At 40.5% G+C, this 12,330-nt stretch overlaps 2 protein-coding genes across 2 annotated transcripts in view; one reads left to right on the top strand and one right to left on the bottom strand.

Annotated features, from left to right (window-relative positions):
- Positions 1-3,457, bottom strand: part of LOC106571406 (scavenger receptor class A member 5) — an 86,614-nt gene extending 83,157 nt beyond the window's left edge. The window contains exons 1-2 of the mRNA XM_014144456.3: positions 3,130-3,457; positions 346-464 (exon numbers count right to left, since the gene is read on the bottom strand). Of these exons, the coding sequence (XP_013999931.2) occupies positions 346-457 (112 nt within the window). The 5' untranslated portion in view covers positions 458-464; positions 3,130-3,457. The remainder of the gene's footprint in view (positions 1-345; positions 465-3,129) is intronic.
- Positions 3,458-6,011: 2,554 nt separating this feature from the next.
- LOC106571405 (sterile alpha motif domain-containing protein 12) lies at positions 6,012-9,924 on the top strand. Its single transcript, XM_014144455.3, has 4 exons — positions 6,012-6,129; positions 8,193-8,339; positions 8,919-9,056; positions 9,845-9,924. The coding sequence occupies exons 2-4, from the start codon at positions 8,219-8,221 to the stop codon at positions 9,859-9,861; spliced, it is 276 nt and encodes a 91-aa protein (XP_013999930.1). The 5' UTR covers positions 6,012-6,129; positions 8,193-8,218; the 3' UTR covers positions 9,862-9,924.
- Positions 9,925-12,330: the final 2,406 nt, after the last annotated feature.

Below are 12,330 nucleotides of genomic sequence, written 5' to 3'. Positions count from 1 at the left end.
AAAGAGACTCTGCTTGCATCACTCCATGAGCTGAAATATGAGCACATCACATATGGAGGCACAAAATGAGTTCTTACATCAATGGCAGAATTCAAAAACGATTTGACCCGATTTGGTCATGGCCTTTTTAGAGGTATGCTTGTAACTGCAAATATAAGGAAAAGGGAAATCTGACTTCTAGGGTCTGCAGATTTCCCTTACCCAGCGAGTGGTGAAAAAGCACTATGTGCTGATAGTATGCTGTGTGTGTGAATGTGTGAGGGTGATTATAAGCCTCTGGGCAAACGTGTGAAACGCCAAGGGGCAAGGATTTATACAGGACAAGAAGGGAAATGGCTTCTTTACCATCTTCACACAGGTTAAGCTTTGATAGGTTTCTGCCATCGTAGCCCTCCTCATAGAAGGATCCGTTCTCCCTCTCTTCGTATGTACTCAGGTACATGGCCTTATTCTCCATTCAGGAACTGTAGGGAGGACAAAACAGATTATTTTCATGTAACCAAAGCAATATGTAAGATGTTAGCAATGTATGTTATTCTTCAATAACACAAACTCCAAAGCAAATCAGGGGGAGGAAAATAGGTTTATTCAAAGAGGACAAATCATATGATGGTTAGATGGTCATTCTCCCCTGTCCTTGGTGATGCTCTCACAGTGATTCTCTCCTGTGGTTCTCTCCAGTGAATCTCTCTCCACAGAACAAAGGGAACAGCATGTAGTTTTATAACCCAGCCCTAGCCTGTGGTTGACCAATTCGAATTCCTTGCAATAAAACTAGCCCATGACCAAATAACAAGTATCCTATTTCAGAAGACATATTCCAGAAGACATATTGATCAATAATTCCCTATTACAGAAAAAAAACTATTTCCATTGATCGTTAGTTCTATTCTCGTACACTTGTCTCTGCGTTGTGTATTTATCTTTGACATATTCTTACAAAGACAACAATATGAGTTCTGTATATGCATGTAAGTATTTGTCAATTTGTTATAGTCATCCATGGCACATATAATTACAGCCCAAAATGTAATGCAAAGCCCCCCCCCCCCCATTCTATCAAGCTCTGTTTCTCCCCAGTCTTTTTTATAATATTGAGTCTATCTGATCTGTTTCTTATGATGCATGACTGAGTGTCAATTTCAAACCCTAAGTTTTAAATCATCACCAGACCACTAATGTGGCTGCCTGTCAGTGTTGAAACATTCATTATTCATTTGAAGTTGAAGTGTGGAGGTAGGGTCATAGGTCGAGCACTGTATCCCTGTCTCTCTGACTACTACACATTATTCAAGAGGGCAAAGCTCCACAAGTATTCTTACCGATCTATTACCTTATTATCTTCTCAGCATGGAATACAAAACCAAATTCGTAACTTTTCTCTTTAAAGCAAACAGCAGAGCCTCTAACATAATGCAAGTGGAATGGATTGAATTATATTAATCCATGACAAGAATATAGAGGATCCAAGCCTCCTGTGCTGCCATCTAGTGCCATAAATCTGACTGTGGTCTATGAGTGAGAAAGAGATAAAATGGCTGACAGTAAACATTCCTAGCTGAACAGCTGTGTGAGAGAGAGAGTGATGCTCCCCCACATTCCTGGGCCACAGCTCAGGCAGACCTATGGACCCCTCCCCTTACAATATGAACCAGTAGCAGCAGGCAAGAAATTAGACCCTTATAAAATACCCTAATAATCTCCTAAATGTGGGATTAAGGTGCATGTACCTTTACAGCATGCTATGGCTGAGAAAACAGTGTAGTTTGGAGATCAGTTGGGAATAGGTCAATATTAACCGTGCAATAGAGAATAGAATGTGAAATACAGAGACGGATGTGGGACTGTTGAACAAAGTCATTAAAAGGAGCTCAATCTGGACTTTTTCATTAAGCAGCGGGAGTGTCAGTTGACATTTTCAGGCAGACACAGCTATTACCGATCAAGGCTGCTAGGAAACCTGTATGTGATCACCACCACTGATCATTGTCACCCAATGCAAACTTCTTAGAAAGTACATCCCTTAGAACGCCCAGGAAGCCATCCTGCCATCTCTCACACACCACTGTGTTTTTCCATGGAGGCACGGCAGTGGTAGGCTCCAGACATATTTCCTTTGGAATTGGAAGCTACAGTAAAAGTCTTCCATGGTATTGCCCTACCTGGCAATGAGTGAGCCATGTGATGTCTCCTCAGATACAGGAACAAACACATGAGCATGTCCAATCTCCATGAGGAACTTCTTTCTGTATCATGAAAAATAAAGTCTCTAGGCAAAGGGAGAGGACAAAGCCCTCCATCCTTCATTGTGACAAAAAAGCCCACACTGTGATTTGTGACTATGCCATAGTAATGTTTGCCTTCTCTCTGCCAACCAGGGAGGTCTGAATAGACATAGACTAGACACATTGAGAACGTGCACACATGGATGGTGACCAAATCTAAAGGAGAGAAAACAATTAAAATGTCCAGCGGCCCAGCGCGTACCTCACAGCTGAGTGGCATCTCTGTGGAGTGAGTGCACGATGTCAGCAGAGCTCAGCGGTGTGGTCTCAGAGGTCTCACATGAGCGGGAACGTTTATAGAGAGACATCCCGTATCCATCCGTCCGTGTGGAATTAACCCATTTCCCAGTTAATTAAACGCGCGGACACTTCACCCATGAGTGGACAAATATAAAACAAAAAACTTTCGGATATGCATTTTCTTGGCATTAAGTCAACAAGGAACAGACTCGTTTGTTTGTGGTTAAATTGGATACCAGAGCACAGGTGTAAAATAATATGGCCATAATATAATTCAGATGTCATTATGGAGACGCTACAGGTCTCCATAATTACATCTGAATTATATTATTGCTACATTATTTGGGGGCATCTAATTTCTATTTGTGGGAATTCAAATTTCTTTAAACAGAATTGTCTCGTTTTTTAGTGGAATTTCAAGGTCATGATGCAAAAATACTGAACATGATTTATCTATGGACATAATCAAGTGAATGTAAAAAGGTTTTCGGGGATAAATGCATTTCAGGTTCACTTTGTTGATGTCTTCAAATGAACACATATAACAGGTAACAAAACTAGACTACACAAATTGACGCAACATTTGGAAAAGTTTGTCACTCACCTTGTCAAAGTTGTGACTAAAAAGTATAACAGATGCAAATGTCTCATCTCTAATTTCAATTTAAAAAGTGTGCATGTTTTCCCAATGGCATCTCAATAAACGTTTCCTTTCAACATAAAACAGTTAACTGAAGTCTTGCTCTCTCAGTAGCTAGATAAGCGCAGCGTGGAGATCCGTGCACCAGCCAGTCTGTGATGCTCGGGTGAATTAATCCCTTTTAAAAAGTGTAGTGTAGGCATGGAGACTACGATGTGGCTATACCCCTGCCTGGACAACTCTGACTAGATGCATTCTTACCTCATTCTATATATAGTATCTAGTTGCTGTACTTATGCGCCTGGGGCAGGGCAGCGTCCAGTATAAATTATGTACCGTGGTAAAACTTTTGTACAGATTTTTGAACAAATACGCCCTCCTCTGAGCATTTAAGCATGGCACATTACAGAAAAGGTGCATTCCATCTCTACAGATCTTATACAAAAACGAGTTTAAAGTTGTAATGTCACGTGCACACGAACAGTGATATGCCTTTCTTGCAAGCTCCAAACTACCCTCCTATACTAATTCCTCATAAACTACATATATAATAGATAGGTCCAGTGGCGACCGTCATTTCGAGCTCCACCTTTCTAGCAAAAAAAAGAGTGTGCAAAGCTGTCATCAAGGCAAAGGGTGGCTAATTTGAAGAATCTCAAATATAAAATACATTTAGATTTGTTTAACACTTTTTTGGTTACTATATGATATTTAGTTTATCAGTTTGCAAACAATGTTTAAAAAAAAGTTGCATACAAACTTGGTCTCTTTTTTGCTTTCTTGAGTAAGGGTGCTTCAAAATGCAGGTGTTTCAACCTATCAGTCCTTTCTGTGGTGGTGGTGGTGCAGCCAGCGGAAAATATGGAGCGTAAGTGTTGGTAATGTTCTCCAGTTGCGCTGTGATTGGCTCAGTGTTCTGTCACTCATGGGGACACTACGTCACCGCCAAATCTAAGGGTAGAGATAGAAAATTCAAGCCCTTTGGGTGCTGCCATAGAGTTACATTAGAAGTGCCCATTCAAGAAGCCTCAAGGTCATTGGCCACAGATAAAAATGACATCAAATCACATTATATCTACAGCAGCTTTGATTGGACTGATCATGCCAACATCATACTTTCGAAATCTTAGCTAGCAAGCTAGCAGTCATCATCATGAATCAAGTTGACAATCTACTGGCAAATCCTTTTTAATCCTTGTCATATGAAGAGAAATAATTAAGAGAAATGATAGATAAAACGTATCGGTGCTCATCGGCCATTGGACATAAAGATTACACAACATGTTGGAAATCGCAAATTCAACAATGAGTGGTTTGGAAGGAATCAGTGGCTAACTGCAAGCATTGCAAAGCAATCACTAGCCTGCTATTCAGTGGAGTGTGTGTGTGGTCCCAAGTCTGGGTTTAAGGGTCTCTTGTCCAACCTTAAAAGGATAAACATTCAACATTGTTCATGGTGTCAATCCAGCATGACTTCTGCCGGCCTCAAAACAACTGGAAACTCAGAACTGGGAAATCTGATTTCAGTGAGTTCAAGACAACTCGGAATTGCAAGTCGGGAACTCGGGCCTCTTTCTAGAGCTCCGACCTGAAGATCACTGACGTCATCATGATTCAACCTTGTTTTTTTCCAAGTTCCCAGTTGTTTTGAAAGTACCATAAATCCAGAGATTGCCAGACTTTGATGACAAAGTTTGATGACAGAATTTGCCCACAAAGGACCACCGGCCACCTTCCTGTTGAAGTGAGCACAGCACAAAAAGGTGAGTCCAAAAATGTATTTTATGCTGCTGCATAAATGATGAAATATGCCAGCGAGATATTACATAGATAATTTGGTCCCCTTTCCACTCTTGAGTGGCGCAGCGGTCTAAGGCACTGCATCTCAGTGCTAGAGGTGTCACTACAGACCCTGGTTCAATTCCAGGCTGTATCACAACCGGCCGTGATTTTATTTTATTGCCTACAGTTCTGACTTGGTGGTGCACATGTAGCCTATAGCCTGTTTTATAGAAATGTAATCATCGAATATTGTAAGAGCTTTCATTATCTGCTTATATGCCCCCTTTATTTATCCTATGGTTCTGACTTGGTGTACAGGGAGAACACTGTAAGAACGGCCCAAGTTCTGAATTCTGTTGCTGTACATTTCAAAAGTGCTGAACAAATAGTTATATTGACTATGTCCGTCCTAGCTCGCTCATTAATGTCTTAATCTAAATTACGGATTGCCTCTTACCCGCTCGTCGTCCGATTATGCCATAGTTTGTACATCTCAATTGTCAGTAGAAACATTTGTTTTGGCAAATCAGCCATATCAGCTATGGTTTTTTTAAATGCAGTAAATGAGGCTGAATGAACTGTTTTGCTGCCAGACAAGGCTCTGCTGATAGCCAGGTGTAGCAAGTGTTGGGACTGCTGTTGGGACTCTGCTGTTGGGACAGCTTTATGTAGGCCCTAACAGTGTGCGGGCACCGTTTGTCACCGTTATAGTGCAATGAATGTATTGTTTAGTGTTGTGTTGTGTAGTGTAATGGCTTTGTTGGCATGCATTAAAAAGAAAAAAATTATTTGCCCCAGCAAGATTTACATGTTAAAATAGCAACTGGATAGGTCTATACTTTGAGGAAAAATAATGAACTATTATTTTTGAAAGCCCTCAAAAGTGATAAAATAGCCTAATGTTAATGTCTTTAGGCTTGTGCTGTAAACATGACTCTGTAGGCCGAGTAGATACATAGCCTAAATGAAGCATGTTCGTCATGAAATAATTTTATTGCCTCTGCATGAAATATGATTTTATTTGGATGATAATGGCTGTGGTCCAAGATAACCTTTTAGGAAGAGTTCCTTCCACATGAGGGAGCCCTAGAGCTGTGCACCGAACCAGCACCAGCCCACAGCCACGGCAGTTCGCGGGCTTGGCTGACTCAGAGACAGGAAGGGTTGTGTACAATGGGACAGGTAAGAGGCTGATATGACTGCCGATAAGACGATTAACTGTACTTGATTAAACACTACAATAACTATTAACGTTACTTTTACTATCATGAATGTCAAGTCTAGCGCATATAAGTGAATAAATAATACGAAGGCAGGAAATAACAAGGACTACAAAAGTTCGCCTTACCTGCGCTAGGCTTACTTACAAATGCGACGTGGTAGCATTTACAGTAGAGTTTATAATAGTAGTACTAGTAAATACAGTTACAATAGAATAGGCTACCGATTAGTTTCAACAGTTTTCTGTCCCTTTGTCTGTCTTTATTAACCGTTTGCCCTCAGTGCAGTACACTTCCTGTGAATGGCATAGGCTACTATTACTGTACTGACTAGCATACAGTTTGGTGTGCAGCAAAATAGAAATCAAAATTACAACCATACCTGGAATAAAGTTATCATTAATTCAATGTATACCTGTGTAGAATTTGAAATGTTATACAGTATAATGTCATTGAAATGACCATGTGTACTAGAATATGGGAAGTTAGTATGTTCTGTGCTATTGTATATCACCACAAGATGGTGTATTTGTCACGTTGGGCCCATGTTTCTCACTATAAGATATATAATTGTTTACCAAGGTCCAGCAAAACATGAGTAGGCCTGCAAACAACAGCTGTTGAAGGCATGTTAAATTACTCGGCAAGTTTGATTTATTAGCTGAGCAAGGTGCACCTATGCACTTGACTATGATGACCTCTCAGAGAGATTTATCAACTTCCTCTCTCATTTTCCTTCCCTTTTATCTTGCTCTCTCATTCTATCTTTATTCCACGCACCATACAATGTTTGTTGAACCTTTTTCCTAGAACATTCTAGACCCGCAGCGCTTTACTCTAAAATTTTGATGTAATATTTGATTAGGTCTGAGTCTTAAACCTCAGTGACATTTACTCTAAACCTTGTTGCCTCATACTCCGTCCAGTCCGTGGTCTCCAAGAGTTTGTGAAAACAAACAGAAGGGAACTCTCTGCCCAAGGGGAGATTTGGGGTAGGGAGTAATGTCAATATGCACAGGATGTCTTTTTCACCGCTTAGATCCTGTCTCTCCAGTGTCATGTGATTAATCCAGGATGTATTGTAAGGAATTGAATACTCTCAACTTCATCTTTGAATCACACAAAACATTGAATTACACACACCAGTCAGAAATGCACTGGGTCAGAGTATGTGGTTTCATGTGGGTTTGATCAGGAAGATGGTGATGCAATTCTTCTGGAAAGCAGCAAGACTGATAAAGGTGTTTCTCTGATGAGATTATGTTTCATACATGATGTTGTGGTGTGGTTTGTGTACAGATGTCAAAGTCTAATCCCACAGCCCCTAGCTCTTGGGAACAGATCCTACTGCAACATTTCATACAGTGTTAACAGCTTTCTTTGCATAGGCAGGAAAAACGGACATTTACATTTTAGTCATTTAGCAGATGCTCTCATCCAGAGCAACTTGCATTTAGTACATTCATCTCAAGATAGCTAGGTGAGACAACGACATATCAGTTGTAGTAATTAAGTTATCAGCAAAGACAGCACTAGTAGGAAAAGACAAGTGGAATATTTACTAATATACAAGCAGAGAGGTTTCCTGCTTTTCCTGTCCTCCTAATGAAAGGTTTCTCACTGTCTCGTCTGGCTGTCCAGTAATTACTCATATGGGAGCTCGTTCCTGCCAACATCATAGATTAGTCTCTTCATTAAATCAGTAAAACATTCCTATATTTCCAACATGGCAAAAGCAAGACAGTGCCCCACAGCATGTAAAGGCCAAATAAACATTGATGCAGCTCTATAAAAGTTACTGGTCTAACCCCAGGGATATGGCTGAGGAAATAGTACTATAATGAAGTTGACATACAAGAGCAACCATTTCATAACATTAACAACTGCAGTATTCTGCTTTTTTCCTAAGATATTGGAAATAATGAACAATTAATGAACTTCAAATTGTCATTGCCACTTTTTGAGAAATGTATATAAGTAGATTTATACTAGATACTTATGACTTTCTCCTTCCCTGACATATAGAGTGCAGCCCAGATAATAACTCCAGAATGAGCCTTCCCAAAAGGGTCTCCCTCTGGACCGTGGTGGATGTGTTTGACTGGGTCAAGGAGCAGTACCCCTACCAAAAGAGTGTCTTCCAACTAGCCATCTTCAAGCATGACATATCTGGTAGCTATCTTCAGTAGCTCTTCTACTTACCAAATCTTGCCTTAGTACAAAACAACCTACAGTATATTCATATACATCAGTCATCATTAATAGACTGCTATTATTATTTAAAAAAAGTGAATATATGTGATATTTTATCCCAGGCCTACTCCAGCCCTGTACTGTATAAGTAACGGATGCCTGCAGAGAGTTCTGGACCCCACATAATGACATGGAACATTAATCTTCCCAGTTACTGTTAACCCTCTACAAACCACACAGCTCATTCACAGTGTCAGTACTGTTGTAATGTTGCATCAGTAAATCCTTGTCAAAAACATGCATGTATGAGTAATAAAACCTTGTGTCCTAAGGCTTAGATCCTGGGACAGAAGTTTTGCCCACTGTGGGCTAAATGCATTTGAATTCAAGTAAATTTAGGAATGGAATGTGACACATAATTCAAGTTCATCATGTAATATGAATCCATTCAATTTGAAATCCATGCTCCCAGCCTTATTTGACTGGCATCATTTTGCTTCCTTCTCTAGTAGCCTCCCCTCACCACCTCTCTTGCCTTCTTGCTCTGTCCCTCCCCAGGCCGAGCTCTGCTGAGGATGGGTGAACACCAGTTGGAGAGGATGGGGGTGGAGGTGGAGCATCTTCAGGAGATCCTACTGGACATTCTTCTCCTCAGGGTCCAGGAGGAACTTGAGAACCTTAACGACATCTTCTCTGGTGAGGAACAAACATCCATTCTACCGTCTCCTTTTAAACTTTATCAGGAACTCAGTTGTAGCCTATATCAACGACTTCTTCTCTGGTGAAGACCTAACTTTACTTTATTGTCTAAAACTGCATCAGAAAGGGACAGACATCTATTGTGTCCTCTTAGATGGCTTCAGGAGTTCACTTGTACACTCTTAGAAAAAGGGTGTTATCTAGGACCTAAAATGTTTATTTGGCTGTACCCATAGGAGAACCCTTTGAATAACCATTTTTGGTTCCAGGTAAAACCCTTTAAAGTTCCATGTAGGACCCTTTCCACAGAGGATTCTACATGGAACCCAAAAAGGTTCTACATGAAACCAAAAAGGGTTCTCCGTGGAACCAAAAAAGGTTATCCTATGGGGACAGCTGAAGAACCCTTTAGGAACCCTTTTGGAAGAGTGTAGCCTATATACCCAAAGTGACTCATATGAGGTTGCATTATCAGCCAACATGATTGACAGACATGTATTTCAGCAAGAGGACTAGCTTAGAGACACCTGCCAAGAATAGATTGGCATCAAATAAGAAGAGAGAGGTGAAAGCCTCAGATGAACAGTACTATTCAACTGAACTGAAAATCAAATCATTCAATGGGCTTTCTTTGGCATGGATACAAGATAGCTATAGATTAAATAAATTCACGTTCAAAATATAGATAAAATAAGTTCACAATGGGCTTTGTTCAATGTGGTACGCATGCTTGCATATTTCAAATGTGTTTTTAACCAAACGTATTTTTATCTCTCGTTCTCTAGAGTGTTTCTCTTCATGACTATAACAGAAGAAGAGGTCTGAGATATCATTATTTAGTCCATCTACGGTGTGGAGGACTAGAGAAGAAAAAAACACATTTGCTTTCAGTAATCATTGACCTGAAGAAGGCGGCCAGATTGGTTTTGGCATGGTTGTAGTTTTACTGACACGTCTGTGAATCAAGCCCTTGCCCCTCACTCTGCGCTGCTCTTGTGGTCTTATTTTTCACAATACTCAATACACTATGTGGCAGCTATTGCAGAGGGAGAACATCATTCCCCACTTGAACAGGGGATACAGTGCATCCCTCATCTGGACTAAATGTTGCAATCCCATACTCAGCAGTGATTTGGCTAGCTAATGGCCTGTTATATTACTCTCAGGAGACCCTGTGTGAATTAGAATGGAGAGTAAGTAAATTAGTCCTGAGTTTAATGCAGGGACACATGGCCATAATTTAGATAACAACCCAAATGCTGCTCAAACCTATTAGTCCCTACACAGGGAACATAATAGGGATCATTTAATGGGAAGTTTCTGGCAGAGACAAAATGGCTTTAAAGTTTTATGTATTTGCTTATATAGTTTTATGTAGGAGTAGGAATGTTGTGTCCTCTGACTGAAACTCGTCTTTGTTTAGCTTTTGTTGCTCCACACCTCATGTTTGTAAGACGTCAGCAGAGTTTTTCTGTCTGTCAAATACAATGCAATGTCTAGCAAATCTTTAAATGGAACACAACTACGTATAGAATCCCTCCAGTATGACTGCCCAGCTAGGAATGTACTCTATGCAGAGATATCCTATTTTATTTGCTCCTGGAACATATTCATATAAACAGTTCATTGTGTAATCATGTGCTTGCTTAAATTGCTCAGATATAACAGTTTTGCATATTAAGTGGAGCAAATAAAAGTGCTACGTTTGCAAATGCTACATCTTTTTATGTTTCAAATCCTCCTTCCTCAGAGAAATTCCCCCCAGACTTAAATGTCCTGTCCATTGTATAATGATAACGTTTGTTTGCTCCAGTTTGAAGTATTTTAGTGCATCCCTAAGGTTCTGCACGTTTCATTAGACACTACATGCACATGAAAAACTGCAGGACTGTCAAATCTGAAGCTCAAACAGTACCTTAGCAAAGCATACAATGCAGTTCAACTCCAAACCACTATACCTGTATTATAGTGTAATGTTTTCGTAAACAGGAAACGCTATGTTTAGACATCCATTTGCTATCCAGCCTAGAACACAGGAGAGAAACAAGTTGTTCCAGTGAAGAGATGAGGATGAAATGTCACACGGGTGTTTAGTGGGTTAATCTGTGGAGGAACCCTATTTAGTGCATGAGTCTGACCTGACACCTCATATTTGCTAATGAAGACCAAATCTGATCATTGTTCATTTGAAATAATTGTCTTCGCTGATAATTATATAAAAATCAATGTGTAGAATCAGCCAGTGGCCTAAATCTTGAGAGACACACTGGTGCCCTCAGACAATGTCCATTTGTCTCTATTACATGACTTGTCACGATACATCTTCCCACTTCCCCACACACTTGTCAGACAACCCAAACTTTAAATCTCCTCCTACTTTTAAAGGGCAGCCAAAAAACAGAGGACAGCAGAAAGAAAGCAAAAACACATTGCTCAGTGAAAGTAACACCTCTAGGGGAACATTACTTTTTTTCTTTGTTCAGTAATCCAGCTCCTGAAAAGCCCAGGCCTGGCATGCTGAATCTGATGTGCCCCATAAAAGGACTGTTTACATTTCCTCACCTTCCATGGACATTAGCAAGTGCTGAGCCTGTGGCTCTAGGGTCCCAGTGGGGGGCACACCAAATTAGACAGGCTGATTAATGTCCCTCAGAGATGCATGGCATTTGATTTCCTCCATTCAGGGCGATGGTGCATCAGGAAAGCGCTGACTCACGTTAAATGTAAATATACCTCGGGGAGAGACACTTAATCATGTATGACAGTGAGGGCTTCCCGAATATTCCAAAGGTTAGCAAATCGTGCCTTTGACCCAAAGAGATGAGAAGAAAAAAGAAACATGGAACCGAACTTTGTGTTGTTTGGCATCCAACATGTGATGGGTTGAATAAGAGAAAGGACTACAATGGACTGCTAAGTGGAGCTAACATACAATTAAACTGTTACTACCAAGAATGTAACTAGACTCAGTAAAATTTCCTGGCCAAAATATTGTTCCAATAAATTAGGGGGGAGGGGGGGTTCTGTAACCTCTTTGTCTTGTTTATATTTTACTCAAATTTCAGTTCAAGAATGCAATCAGGGTTTTGTTAACGTGGAGTCCAGTGGAGGCTGCTGAGGGGAGGGCGGCTAATAATAATGGCTGGAACGGCGCGAATGGAATGGCATCAAACATGTGGAAACCATGTATTTGATAGCATTTCACTGATTCCGCTCCAGCCATTACCACGCGGGCTCGTATCAAATGAAGGTGCCACCAACCTCCTGTGGT

The sequence above is a fragment of the Salmo salar genome, chromosome 15 (genome assembly GCF_965601325.2).
Source record: "Salmo salar chromosome 15, fSalSal1, whole genome shotgun sequence".
In the NCBI taxonomy this organism is placed as follows: domain Eukaryota; kingdom Metazoa; phylum Chordata; class Actinopteri; order Salmoniformes; family Salmonidae; genus Salmo; species Salmo salar.
The sequence above is the reverse complement of the archived record's forward strand: the minus strand, read 5'-3'. Positions and strand labels throughout refer to the sequence as shown.

What these genes read in the sequence shown, in the direction of transcription:
- LOC106571405 (XM_014144455.3), top strand. Translation starts at nt 8,219, where the DNA reads ATGAGCCTTCCCAAAAGGGTCTCCCTCTGGACCGTGGTGGATGTGTTT. An exon ending in CTTCAAGCATGACATATCTG is followed by an intron (nt 8,340 to 8,918) that starts GTAGCTATCTTC and finishes GTCCCTCCCCAG; the next exon opens with GCCGAGCTCTGCTGAGGATG.